Source organism: Hyperolius riggenbachi, chromosome 7 (assembly GCF_040937935.1).
Source record: "Hyperolius riggenbachi isolate aHypRig1 chromosome 7, aHypRig1.pri, whole genome shotgun sequence".
NCBI lineage: Eukaryota > Metazoa > Chordata > Amphibia > Anura > Hyperoliidae > Hyperolius > Hyperolius riggenbachi.
This window is the reverse complement of record NC_090652.1, coordinates 61,495,699-61,521,904: the sequence shown is the minus strand read 5'-3', so window position 1 is coordinate 61,521,904 and position 26,206 is coordinate 61,495,699. Positions and strand designations below refer to the sequence as shown.

General features: G+C 44.9%; 1 protein-coding gene across 2 annotated transcripts in view; it reads left to right on the top strand.

Annotated features, from left to right (window-relative positions):
• Positions 1-24,918, top strand: part of LOC137525527 (uncharacterized) — a 79,309-nt gene extending 54,391 nt beyond the window's left edge. For both annotated transcript variants that reach the window (XM_068246653.1, XM_068246654.1), the window contains exons 11-15: positions 4,183-4,257; positions 12,961-13,032; positions 16,574-16,654; positions 18,029-18,109; positions 24,758-24,918. In XM_068246653.1, coding sequence (XP_068102754.1) covers positions 4,183-4,257; positions 12,961-13,032; positions 16,574-16,654; positions 18,029-18,109; positions 24,758-24,823 — 375 coding nt within the window. In that variant the 3' untranslated portion in view covers positions 24,824-24,918. The remainder of the gene's footprint in view (positions 1-4,182; positions 4,258-12,960; positions 13,033-16,573; positions 16,655-18,028; positions 18,110-24,757) is intronic.
• The last annotated feature ends 1,288 nt before the right edge of the window (positions 24,919-26,206 follow it).

Genomic DNA, 26,206 nt, shown 5'->3' with positions numbered 1-26,206 from the left:
ACGTCTGAATCTCACGAAATGTCTCATGCAGGTAGAAGACATATTGTTAGACTTGGATTCCAAAGATGGGGTCCCTACATCTCTGCAAACCAGAGTTACAGGGGTCCAAAATTGGTAAAATCCCCCATAGGATTTCATTGCCTCCCTATTTCACTTTCCAAAATCTCACATCTTTTCAAAGGGCAATGGCTCAGCAGTACCAAATTTTCTAGCATTGTAGGGACCCTTAGGGGGAACATGACTGGTGAGTTTCGGGCCCCTAGGCCGAAGAGGTCATAGCCTAGGGTCACAAAAACCTGTTTATTTGGGCTATTTCAATGGTAGTGATGGTGACGTACATAAATCGCAGCAATGGCCGTTAGCAAAGTCTGAATCTCACGAAATGTCTCATGCAGGTAGAAGACATATTGTTAGACTTGGATTCCAAAGATGGGGTCCCTACATCTCTGCAAACTAGAGTTACAGGGGTCCAAAATTGGTAAAATCCCCCATAGGCTTTCATTGGGCCTCCTATTTACCGTTCCAAAATCTCACACCATTTCAAAGGGCAATGGCTCAGCAGTGGCAAAACTCACCAGTCATGATCCCCCTAAGGGTCCCTACAATGCTAGAAAATTTGGTACTGCTGAGCCATTGCCCTTTGAAAAGATGTGAGATTTTGGAAAGTGAAATAGGGAGGCAATGAAATCCTATGGGGGATTTTACCAATTTTGGACCCCTGTAACTCTGGTTTGCAGAGATGTAGGGACCCCATCTTTGGAATCCAAGTCTAACAATATGTCTTCTACCTGCATGAGACATTTCGTGAGATTCAGACTTTGCTAACGGCCATTGCTGCGATTTATGTACGTCACCATCACTACCATTGAAATAGCCCAAATAAACAGGTTTTTGTGACCCTAGGCTATAACCTCTTCGGCCTAGGGGCCCGAAACTCACCAGTCATGTTCCCCCTAAGGGTCCCTACAATGCTAGAAAATTTGGTACTGCTGAGCCATTGCCCTTTGAAAAGATGTAAAATTTTGGAAAGTGAAATAGGGAGGCAATGAAATCCTATGGGGGATTTTACCAATTTTGGACCCCTGTAACTCTGGTTTGCAGAGATGTAGGGACCCCATCTTTGGAATCCAAGTCTAACAATATGTCTTCTACCTGCATGAGACATTTCGTGAGATTCTGACTTTGCTAACGGCCATTGCTGCGATTTATGTACGTCACCATCACTACCATTGAAATAGCCCAAATAAACAGGTTTTTGTGACCCTAGGCTATGACCTCTTTGGCCTAGGGGCCCGAAACTCACCAGTCATGTTCCCCCTAAGGGTCCCTACAATGCTAGAAAATTTGGTACTGCTGAGCCATTGCCCTTTGAAAAGATGTGAGATTTTGGAAAGTGAAATAGGGAGGCAATGAAATCCTATGGGGGATTTTACCAATTTTGGACCCCTGTAACTCTGGTTTGCAGAGATGTAGGGACCCCATCTTTGGAATCCAAGTCTAACAATATGTCTTCTACCTGCATGAGACATTTCGTGAGATTCAGATGTTGCTAACGGCCATGGCTGAGATTTATGTACACCACCATCACTACCATTGAAATAGCCCAAATAAACAGGTTTTTGTGACCCTAGGCTATGACCTCTTCGGCCTAGGGGCCCGAAACTCACCAGTCATGTTCCCCCTAAGGGTCCCTACAATGCTAGAAAATTTGGTGCTGCTGAGCCATTGCCCTTTGAAAAGATGTGAGATTTTGGAAAGTGAAATAGGGAGGCAATGAAATCCTATGGGGGATTTTACCAATTTTGGACCCCTGTAACTCTGGTTTGCAGAGATGTAGGGACCCCATCTTTGGAATCCAAGTCTAACAATATGTCTTCTACCTGCATGAGACATTTCGTGAGATTCAGACTTTGCTAACGGCCATTGCTGCGATTTATGTACGTCACCATCACTACCATTGAAATAGCCCAAATAAACAGGTTTTTGTGACCCTAGGCTATGACTTCTTTGGCCTAGGGGCCCGAAACTCACCAGTCATGTTCCCCCTAAGGGTCCCTACAATGCTAGAAAATTTGCCACTGCTGAGTAATTGCCCTTTGAAAAGATGTGAGATTTTGGAACTGTAAATAGGAGGCCCAATGAAAGCCTATGGGGGATTTTACCAAATTTGGAGCCCTGTAACTCTGGTTTGCAGAGATGTAGGGAACCCATCTTTGGAGCCCAAGTCTAACAATATGTCTTCTAACTGCATGAGACATTTCGTGAGATTCAGACGTTGCTAACGGCCATTGCTGCGATTTATGTACGTCAGACTCGCCACCATTGAAATTGCCCAATAAACAGGTTTTGTGACCCTAGGCTATGACCTCTTCGGCCTAGGACTGCATTGAACGCGACCCACGCATTGTGCGCATTCTGGACAACACCAATTACTGGGTTTATACCCTTCTGGATCCACGGTACAAACACAATGTTCCAAAACTGCTTGAAGAAAGAGCCAGACAGGTCAAAATGGAAGAATACCAGCAGGCCCTTGTGGAGACTTTAGAGAGGAGATTGACATCCTCCCCCTCCTCTAGCCAGTTGTATGCCGACAGACTGACTTCCGCAAACCCAGGACGACCAGGAGGGCAGCAAACAACACAAGCCGTAGCTAGTGCCCAAAAGGGAATGGTATCGGCAGTGTCCTTGGAGTGGGAAAATTTTCTGACACCCATGCAGCAGCACACAGAACAGCAAGCGTGCAGATCCACCTCCAACACCGATCGCCTGGAGAAGATGGTCAAGGACTACATGTCAGATGGCGTAGCTGTGTTGAACAATCCATCTGCACCCTTCAACTATTGGGTATCGAAGCTAGACACCTGGCACAAACTGGCAATGTACGCAATAGAGGTGCTGGCTTGCCCGGCAGCCAGCGTTATGTCGGAACGCTGTTTCAGTGCTGCCGGAGGCATCGTCACAGATCGGCGGCGTATCCGCCTCTCCACAGAAAATGCAGACCGTCTGACTCAAATTAAAATGAATCAATCCTGGATTGGAAACGACTACGCAACACTCCCGGACCCCAACCAAGTAACATGAACAATGAACATCTGTGATGGGTTAGCGTTTCCGGTCCCTGTTTATTGAACCTCTCATCTGTATTACATTTATGACTGCATGGCGACAAAATGCAAATTGCTATCCGCATGCTTCTTGTCCTCATGCAAGGCCTGGGTTGTTGTGTCTCAAAGCGTGGCCTTCTCCTCCTGCGCCACCCTCCTCCTGTTCCATCACGTGTGCTGCTGCTGGGTTAGCGTTACCGGTCCCTTTTCCTGGAACCTCTTATATGTATTACATTTATGACTGCATGCCGACAAAAAGCATGTTACCTGTGCAAACAAAACAGACATTTCCCGCATTTAAAAGACAGTTTTCCCTTTGAAACTTTAAAATCGATTTTCTCAAAAACTATAAGCTCTTTTTGCTACATTTTTTTTTCCTCTTGTACCCACTCCCAAGGTGCACATACCCTGTAAATTTGGGGTATGTAGCATATAAGGAGGCTTTACAAAGCACAAAAGTTCGGGTCCCCATTGACTTCCATTATGTTCGGAGTTCGGTCATGTTCGGCCCGAACCCGAACATCTAGATGTTCGCCCAACACTACACGTGACCCGTTCGGCCAATCACAGCGCTAGCCGAACGTTCGGGTAACGTTCGGCCATGCGCTCTTAGTTCGGCCATATGGCCGAACAGTTTGGCCGAGCACCATCAGGTGTTCGGCCGAACCCGAACATCACCCGAACAGGGTGATGTTCTGCAGAACCCGAACAGTGGCGAACACTGTTCGCCCAACACTAACCCCGGCTAGCCTAACGATCTTGTCTGTGTCTCATCCTTAAACTGTACCTCAGCCATCTGACATGTGTATGTATATGACTTCGGCCTGTTTAACGTTTTCACACCCGTCTCAGTCCATTGTACTTTAGCCATCGGATTACCAGTGTATGAGTCTAGCCTGTATTTGACCTTGCTCCGTCTTAGTCCCTTTGTACCGCATATCTCTGACGTCACGTGTATGACCTCAGCTGATGATCTGACCTAGATATCTTATATTCTATGTACACCTTATACTAGCGTTACCGACTGCACATATTTATTTTCTGTGCTAACAGGATCCTTTTATTCACCCCTCAGATGTTCCTTTCCTGCCTGTGGACACTTAAGTTACTTCAGACATTTTCAGAAGGTCGAAGGCTCCTATCACCACTTGTAAGTATTTTCTGAAAGGGGATGTATTAAGAAATGGGTGAGTTCATATCCCATCCAGGGCCCTTACACTGGCGCGGTGTGTACCGGCAATTTACTGCACTGCTACCGCAGGGCAATGAAAGTCTATGGGGTTAATTAACTGTAACAAATAGCGTGCCTTATCAGAGTTAACATGCCTTATTGGAGTTAACATGTCTCATCAGAGTTAACGTCCCTTATCAGAGTTAACATGCTGTTAGCTTGATTCCTTCCGAGGTGGCTGCACGATCACTTTAGCAGCAGTCAGACCTATGGATTCAACTCCCTGGTTCTTAGTGAAAAGTCCCTCTCCAGCTGGGAAATGCACTGACACGACACTCAAGTTGGTGACAATGCATCTGAAATCTTTATTTACAGGTCAGTCTTATATACACCCTGATGTAGGGGAAAGAACCAGGTTAAACCGGTGTGCCCATGTGAAGTAGTGGAGACAATAGAACAGACATGGTAGAGACAGCAAAAACAATAGCATGTGTTGTTCTGTAAACACTGGCAGAGGTAGAATTTGTGCATGTGTTAATTTCTCAATGGACCAGGTTTTTTAACAACAATGCGTGAATAGGTCTGAGTCTTCAGATCTCTGTCACAGTGGCTTGTATGGTAAAATACCAACTGGGTATTGAAATACAGATTTTGTATTCTGACTCTCAAAGGTGCCTGGAACTTCTAGAGTGTTAATTATTAATGTATCTGTAAAGCACTGTCTGGAGGAATGTGCTGCTGACTAGTTGAAGCAATGATGTCATATTGAGAAATTGTGATGTGCTGTATATATTTTAATATCGGGGTGATTTAAGTCGCACATTAATAAAACCTTTCAACCCAACCTTTGATCCCAACCTTAAGTAAAAGGGCGGGATCACCCAGAGAACATCACCATGCGTCCTTCTGAGTATGTTCCCTGTGTGGTTGCTGTGGGTATGCAAGCCCTACACATGGATATGAGATTAGGGATGCACTGTGCACAACAGCATAGAATTATTATACACATGATTACCCCCACTATGGTGATTATCAGCTGTTGGATGAATGCAGTACCAGGCAACCACCCAAAAACCCAGTCCCACCAATTGCTACTGATATCTTCCTTGATTTCCTTTGCTAACTCACTTAGTGTTTTAATATGGCTTTGTATTGATTTGGCCTGTTTCTACCTCTACCATTGTTCTTGTGACTGCATATGAGGATACATTGCTACAATAAGCATACAAATTTGGATGTGTGTATACATCAGTGTTCTCCATACTTGAGTCATCCCACACTGTACCATAATGCATTCGTAAAACATCAACTGGAGTGGGAACAGCTAGAAGACAGGTTGAGAATAAATCATGGGAACTGTAGTGGTCAGAAAGGCAAAAATCTGAAGAGTTCAATATGTTGATAGCAATGAATGCCCATATGTTGTCCTTGGTATCTAATAAGTTTGGTTTTAACTCCAAAGTGGAGACGTCAATGTCTCTTGCATTTATCACTTTCTTGGGTAAGGAGGGGCATATCGAGGGTAGGTCCTCAGGGTGGTGAGAACATGCTGCAACCAACCAGACCATGGTTGCCAGCATTGTGCCTGCTGCACAGAGTGCTATTGCTGCTTGAATGGGAACTCTTCCAGGAGTAGAGGTGTACATTGGCATTGTACTGCTGCTTCCGTCTGGATCCAACTGGAACTCGTCTGATACCGGTCACTCGCTCTGGTCCGCGCGCGTGGGACCCAGAGGTGGGGCTTCCTTCAATCTCGATGCGTGGATCCACACAGGGGAGTCGTCTGTCAACACCGCAGTTCTGGTCACTGCCTGGACTGTCGCAGGGGGTCCGTAGGGTGGGTCCAGCGACTTCAACTTATGGAGGGCCTTCACCAGGACTCTGTCTCCAGGTTTGAATGGGTGGGTCGGTGCACCTGTTGGCAAAGGAAACGAGAGCGAAATATCACCATAATCACTATTCAATTTTTCAATCAATTTTGCTACATATTCCTCTTGTATCTGCTGCAAGTCTCCAGGTATCAGAATTAATGGACTCGGTGTCCATGGGGTTGGGAAGGGTCTCCCCATCAAAATTTCGAAAGGAGATAACCTGGTTCTTGGGTCTGGAGTCATTCTGACTTCAGCAAGAATCGCAGGTAAGTACTGGTCCCACTTATGGTAGGTACCCTCAGTTGCCTTCCTCAGTTTGTCCTTCAGTGTGCGATTCATTCTTTCAACAACACCTGCACTCTGGGGGTGATATGGTATGTGGAACTTCCAATCTATAGCCAACTGTTCAGCTATGGACTGTGTTATCTTTGCCGTGAATGGGGTTCCGTTGTCAGAGCTGATTCTGACTGGGCAACCCCACCTGGGAATAATTTCTTTGCACAAAATCTTTGCTACTGTTTTTGCATCCTCTTTCCTTACCACAAAAGCCTCTGGCCATCTGCTGAATCTGTCAACAATTACCAAAAGAATTTTACACCCGTTTGTTGCCTTTGGCATGTGTGTAAAATCAATTTGTAATTCCTGAAATGGCCCTTGTGGGGGCAGTAAGTGTTCATGGTGGCCTACTTTTTTACCTTGGACATTGTTTCTAGCACAAGTGAGACATCTTGAAATCATACTTTCTGTGACTTGTTTTAAATTTTCTGCACAAAACCTTTTACTTACCTCCTCCATTGTTTGCTTGAGTCCCTTGTGGCCTAAACCATGTATTTGTAGTATAAGAACGGGGGCTGCTACTTGAGGAATTCCTACCACTCCTCCTTTTGACCATAGACCATTAGCGTCTTTGGTCAACCCTTGGGACTCCCAATAAGTAATGTCTGCTGGCGTTGCAAATGCTTGGAGTTGGGACAGCATGACGTTATTTTCAGGTGTGAGCGGTACCAGCGGGGCATTTAGGAGAACCTCAGTTGCATGATTAAGTGTGACACGAGAAGCTGCTTTTGCATGCTTGTCTGCTAACCTGTTTCCCTGGGCAACTGGTGTCATTGAGGTTGTGTGCGCCTGGCACTTAATGACTGCAATGGCTTCTGGGAGTTGAATCGCTGCAAGAAGATTTGTAATGAGCTGTGCATGCGCAATTGGTTTTCCTGCCGCTGTCGTGAACCCTCTATGCTGCCATATTACCCCAAAGTCGTGACACACTGAAAATGCGAATCTAGAGTCTGTGTACACATTTACTCGCTTGTTAGCCATGATTTCACAAGCTCTGGTGAGTGCGATTAACTCAGCAGCTTGTGCTGATGATACAGGAGCTGGCATGGCCTCCAGAACTGTATCAGGCAATTGTACAACTGCATAACCAGCATGAAATGTGTGATCATCTGGTCGTGTGCAGGAGCCATCTACAAAAACATCCTCTGCATCAGAAAAGGGGACGCTTTGTAGGGTGGGGCGGGGGCTTGTGGCAATGTGGATTCGTTCTGCACATTCATGTTGTTCTGATATCTCATCTTGTAGCCCCTTGAATCCTAGGAGAGAGTTCAAGAACAACATTGGTGCAGTTGTTGGTGCACAGTAGTGAACCTTGAGCCCTGGAGTGGTGGTAAGGATAACATTATATCCCGCCAACCTTTGGGCAGTTAATTGTGTGCATATCTCATCATCTGACTCTGTTGTTAATTTAGTTAACACAGGGTATAATGGCACATAAGGAGGCGGAGCAGAAGTTGGGGATACAATGGGGGCTTTGATCTGCTGCTTTTCAGTTACACAGCTAAGATCAGTCCAGAAAGTTTGCAATGACAACCATGCCTGCCCACAGGTTTTCATATAAGTTTTATCCCAGTTTGGATCTCCATGATACCATGGAAAAGCACCTATGTCATTTAGACACAACCCCTTTATCATGGTAACATGAAATTCTGAAAAAGATCCCTCTCTTGGAAATGGATCACTACATCTCATTCCCTCAGTCCAATTTGACATATTATCCACCCATGGGTCTGTATAAAATGAACCTAGACACCTCTGGACAAACATTTTAGGTGTTTCCCCAAATTCATTTTTGGGAGACACTTTCACCAGAGAGTGGTTTGCAGCAGACTTAGGAACATGCTTTTCAGTTCTAAACTTAAATTTCAAATTTCCCTTGGGCGTCTCCATACCTTGAGAGTTGCCCATTATGCTAAGCTAAAAATACAATAAAAAAATAGAGTGAGATTAGCTGAGTTTGAAGGTTTATCTAGGGATGGTGACGTCAGTATTAGACTTTACTGGAAAACCTGGTCTCCAGCTTATGTGATTCTTCTATGCTTTCTAATCAAGTTTATCTACACCCGATTTATGGTTTGACTTTTAACTATCCTCTGTGGACAAGTTTATACCTTCAATCTCAGCTTAACCTCGCATACAATCTACACAAATCTATACAGTAACATGCAATCTTATATAACAACTAAAATTCACTTAAGCGACTATACAACAATATACAAGGTTTAGAGGGACTATTCACTATTTCACACAGTACTGCTTTCTTAATTGGGGCATCAGACCCGCTATTTACTTTAGGAATATCAGATTCCTGGGAGGCGCTACAGAAGCGCTTTCCGGGTTCTGCTAATCCGCTCTGACAGTATAGGGTGGTAATAATATATAAAAAAAAATAGTATTACTCACCCGATACTGTGTATGGCGAATCCCTCTTCTCGACACCAAACTGTTAGCTTGATTCCTTCCGAGGTGGCTGCACGATCACTTTAGCAGCAGTCAGACCTATGGATTCAACTCCCTGGTTCTTAGTGAAAAGTCCCTCTCCAGCTGGGAAATGCACTGACACGACACTCAAGTTGGTGACAATGCATCTGAAATCTTTATTTACAGGTCAGTCTTATATACACCCTGATGTAGGGGAAAGAACCAGGTTAAACCGGTGTGCCCATGTGAAGTAGTGGAGACAATAGAACAGACATGGTAGAGACAGCAAAAACAATAGCATGTGTTGTTCTGTAAACACTGGCAGAGGTAGAATTTGTGCATGTGTTAATTTCTCAATGGACCAGGTTTTTTAACAACAATGCGTGAATAGGTCTGAGTCTTCAGATCTCTGTCACAGTGGCTTGTATGGTAATATACCAACTGGGTATTGAAATACAGATTTTGTATTCTGACTCTCAAAGGTGCCTGGAACTTCTAGAGTGTTAATTATTAATGTATCTGTAAAGCACTGTCTGGAGGAATGTGCTGCTGACTAGTTGAAGCAATGATGTCATATTGAGAAATTGTGATGTGCTGTATATATTTTAATATCGGGGTGATTTAAGTCGCACATTAATAAAACCTTTCACATGCCTTATCAGAGTTAGCGTGTCTTATTAGGGTTAGCATGCCTTATTAGAGTAGCATAGCAAGTGCTACGAACTTATGCCTGCTAATTGGCAATGGTGAGAGCTCCACTTGTCCCGCTTTGAGCCCCTGTGGGTCCAGTCACTTTAAAAGACATTATCCCCGCACTTTGATTGGCCCAATAGGCTGCCTGTCACTTGACAGGAAACTTGGCAGGCAGCCTATTGGGCCAATCAAATTGCGGGGATAATGTCCTTTAAAGTGATTGGACCCGCAGGGGCTCAGGGCAGGATGAGTGGAGCTCTCATCATTGCCAGTTAGCAGGCATAAGTTCGTAGCTACTCTGATAAGGCATGCTAACTCTGATAAGGCACGTTAACTGTGCCATGGACCAGAAGTCATGTAAGGCTATGGCAATGCAGGGTTTTTAAAAATGTTGGTGGCGGCGGTGCGGCTACGTTGCAACGTGCGTAAGCATATTTTTACAATACGCTTCCGTGCACTTCCATATTTCCAAAACAGGAAGTGCCCTCAAGCAAGAGTCACTTCCTGTTTGGCCGAATGCCAGAAGGGGAATACTGCATAGTAATGTGGTATTCCCGGAAGGATTGTTTTTGGTGGTACGGTGTGGTGGGGCGGGCTTCAAAGAAAAACTCTGAACAAAATGTGAAAAAATACATGCTGTACCCACATACTAGGATTTTTAAAGTAAAAACAGGAGAATAATCAAAATACAAAATGTCACAAAGACAATAGTGAAAATTTTGAGTCTGTCTTTTGTGCCGTACATGTCATCGAACACTGATCCGTACCAGAGAAGAAACTGGAGCCAACAGGGAGGATTTATTTCTGGATCTCAGTCCCTGACACTCTCCTCCTTCATTCAGTTAGAAGTAATAGGGTGGGATATTGGTCATGTGACATGATAGCCGAACTCCAGGTGCCGCTTAGTGACCCCCACTGTTGCCTCTGCCAGTAGCTGAAGTTTAACTATATAAAACTCCAGAACCTAATTTACTCAGTCGATGTCTCCATAGCCACAAATGACATAGTGATCTTATTCACCCAATATTGGCAACTGGGTTTTGGTCTGGACTTTGTGGTGGCCAATTCGTGGGCTATATCCAATTCACTTTTTCTCCTAAGTTTTCTCCTAGGGGATATTTTTACACCTATGCAATTAACTTTTTCTCCTCAGTTATCTACTAGAAGATCATTTTAATCTCCTCTTTAAAATAACTTTTCAGCATTTTACAATTGAAAAAGTGCCAATAAGTTGGTGAAAAGATACTGTCAAAATTATGTTCAGTATTTTCTTGCTTATTGGTGGTTTAAACTGCATTTTATTACGAGGTGTGAAAATATCATGTGGGAGAAAACTAAAGAGAAAAAGTGAATTGCAAATGGGCCATTGTCATTAAATGCCTTTTAAACCCCCAGCAAGCAAGAAAATACTTTAAATAAGTTTGTTAGTACTTTTTCACCAACTTGTAGTTCCAATTGTAAAATGCTTAAAAGTTATTTTAAAGAGAAGAAACTTCACCTAGGAGATAACTCAGGTAACACTTTGCTTGATCAGGCAAACAAGGTGTGGCAATGGGTCCTATAATATTTCTCAGATCAAAAGATTAAGTACTTCACCCCCCTGTGGGAGAATCCCAGGTTGGCTGAATTTGGTAGCATTCATGATCCTCACTTTCGGGTTTTGAGGGGCATCGTTTTCCTTGGTCAACTTTGGATAGAGGAAATGTGATGTCTTTCTCAGACTTGGAAAAAAAAACAAAAAACATTGATTTAAAAAAAAAAAAGTAATAAACGTTAAAGGTGCAGTGTGCTGAATTGTGAAACATTGCCTGGTTACTAGGGGTCTGTAAGCCTGTGGTCCTCAAGAGGTTAACAATTTGAGCCCAATGAATCCTGGCCTTGTCATCTTGGAATATGCCTGTGCCATCAGGGAAGTAGAAATTCACTGATAGAAGGTGGAAGATGAGTGCAATCATTAGGCAGTCCTTTGGATTGATGCAAGTATGTAGCTATTATTTCTATTTTATTTTTTTAAAATACTGTCAGGCCTGGATTTACCTCACAGGAGCCTATAGGCACAGATATCCTGGCACCTCAGACTTTGCCCTCCATGAACTTACAAACCTCTGCAGAACCGCACCACAAGCATCCTGGCTGGCCCAGCTCTCACTTCTCCCTTAGTTTCTTTGCCCATCATAGGTAGCTACAGGTGCCCCTTAGTACTAGCTAGCCAGAAGTACCCTCAAATATTAAGTAGCTAGAGGTGCCCCTGACTGAATGGAGCTCTCATCAGTGGGATGACGAGAGCAGGGTGAGTAACCTCTCATTTCCACTCTCATAAGGACTAGGGATGCTCATTCGGATTCCGCGGAAATGCAATTTCCGAAATTCCGATCGGAAATTGCATTTCCGCATCGGAATGCGGACATCGGTAATGCAAGTGCCGTAGGCGGATTTCCGCCGGAAATCGCAGAAATTTCCGCCGGAAATCGCGGAAATTCCACCCGACTTTAACATCGATTTTCTCAAAAACTATAAGGTCTTTTTGAAAACTTTTTTTTGCATCTTGTTCACAAGATTCGGTTTAATAAACCCTGAGAATTTTTTTTACTATAATGTAAAATGCAGAAAATCTGCATCTGCCTATTTTCTGCACTTTACATTACAGTAAAAATCCGCCGACTTTAGCAGTCAATAGCAAAGCCCCCGTAAGTCCTATAAACACCAAATGTTCAGGGTTTATTAAACAGAATCTTGTGAACAAGATGCAAAAAAAGTTTTCAAAAAGACCTTATAGTTTTTGAGAAAATCGATGTTAAAGTCGGGCGGAATTTCCGCGATTTCCGGCGGAAATTCCGCATTGGAATGCGGAAATTGGTAGCGGAATCGGTAATTGGTACATGACGGAATGCGGATTTACCGCGGAATCGGAAATTGGCATTCCGACCATCCCTAATAAGGACTCTGCACATGGAAGGAGGGAGGGAGCACTCTGGGAGGGGAGTGAGCCGCCTTTCCATTATCAGGTGCCTGTAGGCACATGCCTACAGTGCCTTATGGTTAATCCGGCCCTGAATACTGTCCATGCAAGTATGTAGCGCGAAAAAATGCCCAATATGCCAAAATAAAAATTAAAAATAAAAAAGGATTTAATTAATTGGGCCTGGTATTTGAGGTAAATCATAAAATGTCTGCATTGAATTGGGCCTTCTGGTCTCCTGATCTTTGGTGCTGTGTGACTCTCTGTTTCATTCAGTTCAACTGGAACTTTTTTCCTGCATTTGGTGTATTTCCAGTAGCTAGCCTACAGAGCAGCCATATCTGTAATTCAACACAGTTTTATGGTAAATATCAATTTTCATAATACTTCTCTGTATTTCAGCAATCCATGAGTGTCTCAGCTTTTACCTGGGCTGCGACCTTGTCTGCTTCTTGCCGACCTAAAGCTTCTTATGTAAGTGTCTCCAGAACATACATCAGTTTTCAATCTATGTCTGCCTCTCTTATCAAGATGGCTCTTAACACAGACCTGGATACTGAAAGTTGTTTTGCTCCCTTTTTATTGCCTGATGAACTGGTGTCACGCCTGCGAAACGCATTGAAAGTTTGTGTGGAGTATTTGAAATAAATTGCTTTATTTAACACGTCACCACATGTATTTGGTGTCCTTGGGAGTAGGTAAGTCCACCACTGCCTCTCCTGTTTTTAAGAATGTTATGTATTTTTATCCTGCTGGCGCCTCTGTCCTCCTGCTCTCTTATCAAGATGATTAATAACAGGACCTTGCAACATCCACCAACACATGACCATTGTGACCACCAACATCACATGACAATTATGACAGCCAATGACCATTATGATAGTCATTATTCAATCACATTAAGCTTGTTTTGCTGGTCGTTACCCCCCTTCTCTTGCATTATCACTGTGTATCTTTCTACAGTAAAACCCCTGCAATCCGGCATCCAGAAGTCTCAACTAACCAATATGCCTGAGGGGGATAGCAAGGGCAGAACTTTAAGGGGTTGTCTGAGCAGAAACAACTTACTGATCGCCTGGGCACCATCAACTACACACCCTGCACTGCCTGCAGCTCTTCAGCAGCCATTTATTATTTAAGTACTAGCTGATTGCCCGGCGTTGCCCGGGTATGTATTTGGCTGGTGTTGGCTCTGCATACTTTTTCTAACCCTAACACACAATTACTCACTGACCAAGTTTGTGAGCTTTGCGGTCTTTGGTATCAATAATTTGCATTGAAATGAAAAAATCTGATTGGATGTTTGTGGCTCCACACCCTTTTCTGAATTTGAAACCCAGTCACCCAATAACCAACTGTATTAGGTTTGAGGCCTGTGCCATTAACAGTGCAAGAATGGCAGCAATTAAATATTCCCCTTAAAAAGCAATAGGTGAAGTATGATTCACTTTTGTAGGCTCCACCCACTTTTCTGAATATTAATCCCAGTCACCCAGTGACCAACTGTGCAAAGTTTAAAAACCCTGCCATTAACAGTGTAAGAATGGCTGCAGTTTACATTTTACCAGTGAAATTTGTATTTGTCTCCACCCATTGATGACCCGGCATTGCCCGTGTATGTATTTGGCTGGTGTTAGCTCCGCCCACTTTCTAACCCTAACGCACAAACACTCAATGACCAAGTTTGTGAGCTTTGGGGTCCTTGGCATCAAAAATTTGTATATTCCCATAAAAATTAAACAAATCAGATTGGCTGTTTGTGGCTTCACCCCCTCTCCAGCATTTGAACCCCAGTCACCCAATGACCAACTGTAGCAGGTTTGAGGCATCTGCTATTAACAGTGGAAAAATGGCAGCAATTTAAATATTCCACTTGAAAATCAACAGGTGAATTTTGATTGGCTATTATAGGCTCCACCCACTTCCCTGAATATTAATCTCAGTCACTCAGTGACCATCTGGGCAAAGTTTGACAACCCTGCCGTTAACAGTGTAAGAAGAGCTGCAGTTTACACTTTCCCAGTGAAATTTGTTTTTGGCTCCGACCACTTTTTGTAACCTGGACACAAAGGCACTACTCCATGACCAAGTTTGGGGTCCTTGGCATCAATAATTTGTGTTTTACCATGAAATGAAACAAATCTGATTCACTGTTTGTGGCTCTGTCCCCTTTTCTGAATTTGATCCCCAGTGACCCAATGACCAACTTTAACTCCACCCACTTTTTGTAACCTGGACACACAGTCACTACACAATGACCAAGTTTGTGAGCTTTTGGGTTCCTGGCATCAAAATTATGGTAATGGAAGCAGTTTATCCAGCAAAGAAATCTGGCGTTTTTTGGCTCCGCCCCTTTACTGAATTGGAACCTCAGACACTTAACGACCGACTGTAGCAGGTTTGAGGCCTCTGCCATTAACAGTGTAAAAATGGCTGCAGTTTCAATATTCCCCTTGAAAATCAAAAGGTGAATTTTGATTGGCTGCTGTAGGCTCCACCCACTTTCCTGAATATTAGTCCCAGTCACCCAGTGGCCAACTGTGTCACGTTTGAGAACCCTGCCAATAACAGAATGGCTGAAATCAATCTAACAAATCTGATTGGCTGTTTGTGGCTCCACCCCTTTAGTGAATGTGGACCCCAGTCACCCAATGACTGACTGTATCAGGTTTGAGGCCTCTGCCATTAACAGTGTAAGAATGGTAGCAATGTGAATATTCCCCTTGAGAATCAATAGGTAAATTTTGATTGGCTGTTGTAGGCTCCACCCACATTACTGAATATTCATCCCAGTCACCCAGTGGCCAATTGTGTAAAGTTTGGGAACCCTGCCATGTTAAAAATTTAGTTATTGGCACCGCCCACTTTTTCTAACCTTGACATACAGTCACTCAATTATCAAGTTTATCAGCTTTGGGGTCCTTGGTATCAATACTTTGTATATTCCCATTTAAAAATAAACAAATCTTATTGGCTGTTTGTGGCTCCGCCCCCTTTCTGAGTTTGGGCCCTAGTCACCCAGTGACCAACTGTACCAGGTTTGAGGCATCTGCTTTTAACAGTATAAGAGAATGGTAGCAGCTTAAACATTCCCTTTGAAAATCAAAAGGTGAATTTTTATTGGCTGTTGTAGGCTCCACCCACCTTCCAAAATCTTAATCTCAGTTACCCAATGACCAACTGTGCAAAGTTTGAGAACCCTGCCATTAACGATGTAAGAATGGCTGCAGTTTATATTTTCCCAGTAAAAGCTGTTTTTGGCTCCGCCCACTTTTTTGTGACCTTGACACACAGTCACTCAATGACCACGTTTGTGAGCTTTCAGGTTCCTGGCATCAAAAATGCGTGAATGGAAGCAGTTTATCCACCAAGGAAATCTCATTGGCTGTATGTGGCCCTGCCCCTTTAGTGAATTTGGACCCCAGTCACCCAATGACGACTGTAGCAAATTTGAAGCCTCTGCCATTAACAGTGTAAGAATGGCAGCAGTTTAAATATTCCTCTTGAAAATCAATAGGTGAATTTTGATTGGCTGTTGTAGGCTCCACCCATTTTCTTGAATCTTAATCGCATTCACCCAGTGACCAACCATTGAGTATGCATTTATGCGTTAAATCAGATATCCAGCCAAGTACATTGCAGCTCTCCTCCTCTAGGCAAAAGTTACAATTTCCTCCAGCATCTTGTCTACCAAAGTCATCCCCGAAGCTCCTGAATCAACCGGCTTCTGGCATGTCGCCTCTCCACCCCTCCTCCCCCCCATCCCCCCACCGCTGAAAAAAAATGTTATTCTGCTTTCACTATCAAGAAAGAGAAAGCAAGATGTCATTTTTTTTTTCATGGGGACAGGAAGACATGCCGGAAGAAAGCTGATTTGAGGGCTTGGGGATGACTTCGGGGGACAATATGCTTGAGGTAATTGTAACTTTTATCAACAGGAGGAGAGCTACAATGTACTTTGTAGGCTGGATATCTGCTTTAATGAGATTTTGACAGTATTATTTTTATTCTTTAGGGCTTTTTTTCTGCCGCTTGGCTGATAGCCCGATTAGGAGGACATTTCCTCCCTGATAAGCACAGGGCCCGACGTGGGCTGGTAAGTAGAACCAGTTATGTGTGTAAATAGTACTTACTACCATATTTTTCAGACTGTAAGACACCCTTTTTCTCCCCCCAAAATAGGGGGAGGAATTCAGTGTGTCTTATAGTGTTAATGTATGCTAGCAGTCTCCCCCGGCTTGCCTCTCTCTTCTCTCCTGGGGTGTCGGCACTAGTCAGGAGACTGCCCTCTGTCCCCGGAGTGGCGGTTGATAAAGTAAGCCAGCGTGGGCACTGCCAATCATAGATGTTCCTCCTCTGTCCCCTCTAACCTTACTGTGTCTACCTGTGAGGATACTGCGTACCATTTGTCCCGCTGCGTACCATTTGCATGTAAGCCAGCATCAGAGCCTGTTGTCAGAGCCCTGGGGCCAATCAGGCGGGGGGGGCGCTGCCGATTTCCGCCACTTCTCTGCTTTCTTACAGGAGCCAATGCTCTCTTTTGGGCCAGTCACTGCACTCCCTAATGCTGGGTACACACAGTGCGTTCCCGCACTCGATTCCCGGCCGCTCGATTATTTCCGACATGTCCGATTCCCATTTCGATGAATCGTTAGGTCGATTTGGCATACTTTGCATGAAAATCAACCTAACAATCATCGAAATGTTCGGAAATACTCGAGCAGCCGGGAATTGAGTGGGGCATCGAGTGCGGGAACGCACCGTGTTCTACCCAGCATAAGTAGCAGGGCAGCAACAACAGAGGAGGAACATCTGTGAATGGCAGTGCCCCACTGGCTTACTCACAATCTTGATCAGCCACCACTCCGGGGACTGAGAGTAATCTGTATCCTCACAGGGGGACACAGTAAAGATGGAGGAGGAACATCTGCTCAGTAATCTCCTAGTCCACTCTGTCGCTCAACAGGATACAGAGGAACACATGGGTACACAGAGGGACACAGTAAGGACAGAGGGAGTCAGAGGAGGACATTGAAAGGATACAGAGAGACAAATGGGGACACAGTAAGGACAGAGGGGGCATTGGAAGGATACAGAGGGACACAGTAAGGACAGAGGAAGGATATAGGAAGGATATAGGGGGACACAGTAAGGACACAGGAGTACATAGGAAGGATACAGAGGGACACAGTGGGACACAGGAAGGACAGAGGAGGACCTAGGGACACACAAAAAGTACAAGGGGGACAAAAAATTGGGGAAAGAGCATCCACAAGACGTCCCTGCACCATGGACACACCAGGATTAGTATATTTTTCCCTTTTTTTTTTGTCATCTAAACCTGGGTGCATCTTATAGTCTGAGCATTTCATAGTAAGAAAATATGGTATACACCATTGTGGATAACAGGAACATGGACATTCTCTATTCTATTGATCTGTAACTGTATTCTCTGTTTTCTGCACTTTAGATGTTACTCTCAGAAGAGACAGCACCTTTTCTTGTCGTCTACAACTTTTTAATTAGATGGCATATGGGCCCTGCACAAAGTGTAAGTGTACTTTGCTTGGGTGTTACATGTGACACTGGCTGGACTTATGTACATCCCAGGAGCTTATAGTCACCCGGCGCCCATGAATACATACTATACCTGAAACCACCCCCTTGTCAAACCATTGATTGAAAAGATGGACGGAGTGCTAAGGTGTCAAAGAGGGAAATTGCTAAGTGGTAAAATTTGATAAATGTATTACATAGAAAATAGAAGCCTGCTGGAGATAAAACAGAAAAAATGGTGCCGCATAGACAGCGATGTTAATAGCTGTAATTGGTGACTATTAAGGAACATTTAGGCGCTGGAGTCGTGTACACTTGAAAGTGCCACAAGCTTATTTGGGCATCGGCTTACCCCAAAACATTTTTGAGTTTTAAAGAGACACTGAAGCGAAAAAAAAAATATGATATAGTGAATTGGTTGTGTACTATGAATAATTACTAGAAGATTAGCAGCAAAGAAAATATTCTCATACTTTTATTTTCAGGTATATAGTGTTTTTTCTAACATTGCATCATTCTATAATATGTGCAGATTACATAACACTCAGCATTCAAAATGAGTCTTTCAGAGCAGTCTGTGAAGTAATGACCTCTCCTCTGCCAGAGGAAAAGTAAATAGTCCAATAACACTTGAGATAATAAAAGTCAGATAACAGCCCTCTCCACGACTAACTTAGTTGGAGAGCTTAATGGCTTGTTTGCATAGAGATAACAACTGGAGTTTCTCAACTCTTCCTGTACTGGAAACAATTAGACTGATGTATCTGATCTTAATGTTTTATTTCTTAGCTGTACTACACATACAAATCATAATATCATAATTTTTTTTTTCGCTTCAGTGTCTCTTTAAGGGTATGGGAAATAGCTGATAGTAGAATATCATTAAACTTAACGATATTCTACTACTTAACCCATACAGTGAAATATCTGTAAAATTTGACAATATTTCACTAACCTCTCCCTTTTCTCACACACAGGACCCCCCTGGCGGTGGTGCCTAACCTTAACTGCCCCCAGTGGAGCCTAACCGTAACCCTTCCGTGGTGACTAAACTTAACCCTACCGGTGGGAATCTAACCCCTCCCCCTATTGGCCAGCTGACTTTAACCCTGGGGCAACCTAACCTTAACATCCCCCCACCACCACCTAAACTTCACCTCTGGTGTCAAAAGGACACCTGTTATAATTGAGAGCACGGGGGCTGCCCACAATGGAACTGCGACTTTAAATAGCCGGTGCCCAAATTAGCTTGCACTTCACGTAGCTGTTCTGCCGGAGGCCGCCCGCTATGCAAATTTTTCAGATGCTATTTGTTGCTGCAGTGTGCATAGAAGGTGGCCCTGGCACCCATGTTATCCCTAATCGTGGTTATTAACATTGCCGTCTATGGAAGGGCTGAAAATATCGAAAAATAGGGTTAAGGTAGCCATACACTGGTCGATTTGCCATCAGATTCGACCAACAGACAGATCCCTATCTGATAGAATCTGATCAGAGAGGGATCGTATGGCTACCTTTACTGCAAACAGATTGTGACCCGATTTCAGCCTGAAACCGTTCACAATCTGTAGTGGTGGTGGTGCTGCTGCTGCTGCTCCCCCCCCCCCCCCAGCCGCATACATTACTTGTTCCGCCGGCGCGACTCCCGGGTCTCCGCTCTTCTTCTCCGCTCTGGTCTGGTCTGGTCTCCGGCATGCTTCCCTTCTTCCTGTCTGAGGGAAGTTTAAACAGTAGAGCGCCCTCTATTGTTTAAACTTCCTGCCGGGACAGGAAGAAGGGAAGCATGCCGGACCCGGAGACCAGACCAGAGCGGAGAAGAAGAGCGGAGACCCGGGAGTCGCGCAGGCGGAGCAAGTAATGTATTGCAGCTCTATTGCGTCGGTCGTCGGGCACTCGAACGCCGCTAGCGATGCGCTCTTTACCCGCGGGCGATCGACGGTTATTTTCCGCACGGCGCGATCGGCGGGATCGGACGGAATGGATCGAAATTCGGCGTGTAGCGTGAACGATTGGCAGCAGATTCGATCCCAGTGATCGAATCTGCTGTCGAAACGGGCGCAAATCGGGCCAGTGTATGGCCAGCTTAAGGCTAAGGGAATCTTTTATAGTTAGGCACCAACAGTGGGGTTCCCCATCCCCTTCTTGCACCTCTGACACTGTAGTTGCCATTGGCAGGTTTAGGAGCGCCATATCAATTGTGATGTATAGAGTGCTTCGGGGGGGGGGGGGGGGGGGGATAGGCACAGCTCCTTAGCTACGCCACTGTATACAGTGCCTAGCACACAAATAAATATGCTGTGTTGCTTTTCTTTTTTTCTCTACCAAAAAGAGTTAATATTCAGCTATGCAACTAACAGTTTTTATCCAGTTGGGACACAATACGACTATGGCCTCATTCACTGCTAAGGAATTCCAGCTTTCCTGGCAGAGAACTGAGTTTCTAAGAGTAGGGGATAAATAAAAAGCTCAATAGTTTATATATTTTACCACTTAAAGATAAAGGACAGACAGTTTCATTTAGCTGAGACAATACAATAAATCTACTTTTTACGTTTTTAATCATAACATTAAACTGTGGGATGTTTAAAGTCATTTTTAAAAGTAGGAGGATACATACAATTATTTATATCATCAATTTATTTTCACTTAAAGAAAACACGAGGCGGATGTATAAAATCTTAAGAGGACCCAGAGGCATCTTATGTGCGTAATAACATGCCTCTCTGTCTCTCTATTGCTGCTGCTAGTCCCCCCGGGGTCTGCTGTGCCCCCCGAAAATATTGCCAGGCTATTGCCTGATGTTTACCTCTGAGCCTGTCAATAACGTTCTCAAGCATCACCTCCCCATAGCTTTCCACTTTCCACCTCCATATCTTCCTCCAATGAGAAGCTTAACCGCAACCCAGGTGGGTCGCGGCTTAGCTTCTGATTGAAGGAAAATATGGAGGTGGAGAGCAGCGGGGGAGCTGTGCTATTGGGAGGTGATGCATGAGAACGTTTTTGACAGGCTCAAAGGTAAACATCAGGCTAGTGACAAGCAGATTGTCGCTAGCCTGGCAATATTTTCGGGGGCACAGCAGACCCCGGGGGGACTAGTGGCGGGAATAGAGAGACAGAGAGGCATGTCATTGCGCACATAACATGCCTCTGGGTTCTTTTAATGTTTTATACATCCGCCTCGGGTTCTCTTTAAGTATCGCTTTATGTGCTCCCTTAAAACTCAGTTTTTTCATCAAGCATACGCTCTAACTCTGGCCATTCCCCTTCAACCTCTAGCCAAGTTGTACTTCTTACCAAATATAACCCTATATAATCTGTATTTCTTTAGATTGTAAGCTTGCAAGGACACGGCTCTCTCATCCTTAATTTGTTATACGTTTTGATCATCATGTTACAGTTGTCACTGTACTATGTCTTCCAATTCTTGTTGTTTTGTCCAAAGAGTCCTATGATTCTCAGCTCCTGCTGAACTATACTGCATCATAGACAGAGCACAATGCTTTCTATGCTTTCTGTCAGTATTGGCGCTTTGATTTTTCTGTAGTGCTACCACCCCCTCACCCCTTTCTCTTCAAAGGCCACTTCCTCCAGCCACTAGTGCCTGAAACATGTTAGGATAGCAGTGCTGCATTTGGCAGTTGAATTTGATTGGCTCAAAATTGATTTTGGCTGTGCTAGGAAAACAAATGTTAATTTAGAGAAGCTCCAGTCCTGATTATCCTCTGCCTATAATACGTTTAGCCATAGACCCTGAACAAGAATGCATATCTAGCGTGTCTGACTGAAGTCTGACTAGATTAGTTGTATGTTTGTTTCAAGTGTGTGATTCAGTCACTATTGGAGCATAAGAGATCAGTAGGATTGCCAGGCAACTGGTTTTGTTTCAAAGGAAATAAATATGGCAAATATGCCTCTCAGTTCTGCAGTCAAACAACTCACAGGAGGTCTGGAAAGGCCTCAGGGCAGCCACCAACTTCAAGCCCCCTCCTCAACATAGACCTCCTAGCATCGCCCTAGCTGAGGAGCTCAACAAATTCTATTGTAGGTTTGAGCACCAACCCACCCACTCCGTGAACCTAGCACCCACATCCCCACCCAGGGAGCTTCGCCCCACCTCATCTCCCCATGCTGTCACTGCCCCCCTGGCACCGGAAATAGTCAGTGAGGCTGAGGTACTACGGCACCTCCAGAAGCTTAACCCCAGGAAGGCTTCAGGCCCAGACGGCATATCACCCACCTGCCTGAAAACCTGTGCAAGACAGCTAGCCCCAACCCTCACCTCCATCTTCAGTAAATCCCTGTCACTGGGCATGGTCCCCTCCTGCCTCAAAAAAGCTGACATCATTCCAGTCCCCAAGAAGCCAGGAGTCACAGACCTAAACAACTACAGACCTGTTGTCCTAACTCCTATCATCATGAAGACCTTTGAAAGACTGGTTCTCTCCAATCTGAAGGGTCACACCGCCACCATACTGGACCCCCTGCAGTTTGCGTACAGGGCCAACCAGTCCGTGGAGGACGCTATAAATATCAGTCTAGCCCACATCACAGAACAATCCCAGCACTTATGCCAGGATCCTGCTCCTGGACTTCAGCTCCGCTTTCAACACCATATGTCCGATCCTCCTGTATGACAACCTAGCACGACTTGGTGTTGACCTCACTCTGTGCACCTGGATCAAGGATTTCCTTACCAACAGGTCGCAGCTAGTGAGAATTTGTGGCTGCACCTCCAGTGTAAGAATCACCAACACAGGCGCCCCACAAGGGTGTGTGCTGTCGCCTATTCTGTTCTCCCTGTACACAAACAGTTGTTCCTCATCCACTGACTCTGTCAAAGTCATCAAGTTTGCGGATGACACCACCATCCTAGGGCTCATTGGAGAGGATGGGGAACACGAGTATCGCAGGGAGGTCGAGCAGATCCATAGGTGGTACAAGGATAACAAGCTCATACTAAATACGGCGAAAACGGTGGAACTGATTGCTGACTTTAGAAGGAATGCTCCGTCTCCCAGTCCGGTCTTCATCGATGGTACTGAGGTCTCCAGGGTACACAGCGCTTGGTTCCTGGGAACTACCATCACTGACAACTTGAAGTGGGATGTAAACACCTCTGTTACTCAAAGGAAAGCCCAGCAGAGGCTGTTCTTTCTCAGGCAGCTGAGAAAGTTTGGAATACCGCGGGAGCTAATGACTAGTTTCTACACTGCCACCATTGAGTCTGTCCTCTGCTCCTCCATCATTGTCTGGTACTCGGGGGCAAATGCAAAGGACAGGCATAAACTGCAGAGGGTAATCAGTATTGCTGAGAGGATCATCGGGTCACCCCTGCCCCATCTGGACATCCTCCACACATCTAGAATGATGTCCAGGGCCAACAGGATTACCCAAGACCCTTCCCACCCCGGTAGTCGCTTCTTCAACCTCCTGCCCTTAGGTCACCGCTATAGGACCACTCGCACCAAAACCACCAGGCGTAGAAACACCTTCTTCCCCCAAGCGGTCCTCCTGCTCAACTCGAGGCACTCTACCAAATGACATTCCGTAATCCCCCTTAGCTGCCCCAATGGACAAGAGTCTGTAAGTAGGCTGTCCCCTGCTGGCAGCATTGCACTGTATGCTACATATCATATTTGCTTTGCACAATGGACTTGCTTAATTGTACTATGTGTTGTTGCTATCGTTAGTCAAGTTGTTGTTATTGTTGCTCTGTAGCTATTACTCTGTACCATGTTGATGTGATTAATTTGCACTACCTGTACTTTGCTTTAAACAGCCATGCGTCCACAAATAATTCCGGGTGTGGCGTCTGCCACATTTGGCAAATAAAGTTGATTCTGATTCTGATAATAATTGCAGTATTTGTATAGCGCCTTTCTCCTGTCGGACTCAAAGCGCTTGCGAGGCAGCCACTAGAGCGCACTCAGTAGGCAGTAGCAGTGTTAAAGAGACTTGCCCAAGAAACTCCTTACTGAATAGGTGCTGGCTTACTGAACAGGCAGAGCCGAGTTTTGAACCCAGGTCTCCTGTGTCAGAGGCAGAGCCCTTAACCATTACACTATCCAGCCACTTTAAAGGGACTCTGAGCTCAAATTAAAATAGAAAATGGTACTCACCTGGGGCTTTCTGCAGCCCAGTGTAGGTCAGGACGTCCCACGCTGGCGTCCTGGCTCTTCTGCCATCACCTTTTCCGAAATGGCTGGCCGGCGGTAGCCGGGCGACACTGGCCCCGAGTGTCGGGCTCCTCTTCCTCAATCGTCATGGCTGACGTCACCACGCCGGCCGCCTCGCGTCATCACGGCGGCCGGCGTGACACTGAGGCGCATGCGTGATTAAACCGCGCATGCGCCGTACTGCCAGTACGGCCAGTGTCGCCCGGCTACCGCCGGCCAGCCATTTCGGAAGAGGTGATGGGAGAAGAGCCAGGACGCTGGCGTGGGACGTCCCGACCTACACTGGGCTGCAGAAAGCCCCAGGTGAGTACCATTTTCTATTATAATTTGAGCTCAGAGTCCCTTTAAGGTATTTGTATGAGTGTGAAGTGCCACAAATTATTCTAGGTAATGTAATCTATTATATATCTAATATAGTATATAATATATATAGTAATATCTAATATATCATATTTTCCTTCTCTTAGGTACCAGCTCAGATATTCTGGACATTTCTAATGTCTCCAGCCCTCCTGGTATTCCTATTGCATTGATGTGATAACCAACCAACCAACCAACCAACCAGAATCCCCATAATTTACACTGGCAAACCCTTTTTGTGATAAGTAAAACATACTTTGGAATAGCATTTGAAATCAGCATTTTTTCAATGTTCATGCCCAATATGGATAGCAGAACATGGTGAACAGTTTCTGGTGAATAACAACCATCTGCTGTTCGCGTTTGACACAAATGTTTGTATCAAAAATTTGCATTTGCATATAACATTCAAGTCAATGGCTTCCGTCTTTAGGGGTTAATAGCAAAGCCCCCGTACATGCTAGAAATAGTGGTTATGTAGGGTATATTAAAGGAGATATACATGAGATATACATGTATATACTGTATATACAGTGCCAAGCACACTAATTACTATGCTGTGTTCCTTCTTTCTTTCTCTGCCGGAAAGAGTTAAAATCAGATATGCAAGTGACAGTTTCTGTCCAGGTCAGAACCGGGTCGGACTTTAACATAACCTTCACTGATAAGGTATTACAGTCATAAAACATTTTCCCTGCAGAAAATGGCTTCTGAGAGCAGGAACGTAATAAAAAGGGTCAATAGTTCATAGATTTTAGCTCTGGCATATTTTAATGCATGTGTCATGCACAGCAGAGACAATGAAACACTAAAAACTTAAAAATGAAATTTAAAAATAAAATAAAACTGTGAGATATTTAAAGGGACTCCGAGCTCAAGTAAAAAAAGAAAGTTGTACTCACCCGGGGCTTTCTCCAGCCCAGTGCTGGTCGGGAGGTCCCACGACGGCGTCCTGGCTCCTCTCCTTCTCCCCGCTCCGGAATGGCTGACCGGCCGCAGCCCGGGCAACACTCTGCTGAGTGTTGGGCTGCTCCTTCCGCGTATGACGCGGCTGACGTCATACGCCGGCCGCCTCGCGTCATCACGGCGGCCGGCGTGAAGGTACTGCGCATGCGCGATTAAAGCGCGCATGCGCCGTACCTTCACGCCGGCCGGCGTGTGACGTCAGCCACGTCATACGCGGAAGGAGCAGCCCGACACTCAGCAGAGTGTTGCCCGGGCTGCGGCCGGTCAGCCATTCCGGAGCGGGGCGAAGGAGAGGAGTCAGGACGCCGTCGTGGGACCTCCCGACCAGCACTGGGCTGGAGAAAGCCCCGGGTGAGTACAACTTTCTTTTTTTTACTTGAGCTCGGAGTCCCTTTAAAAAAAGGTCATTTTAGGTGAAGAAGGATAGATACAATTGTTTGTCTCATCAGTTTATTTTTACCTCGTATGTAAAGAGAAGAACCGAGAGCCAAATATAGTGTAGTAGGTTATGATAATGGGTTAATGAAAGAAGAGTACAACGATATACTCACAAATACGGGTTACCTCCAGGTAACTACTAAATAGGCAGG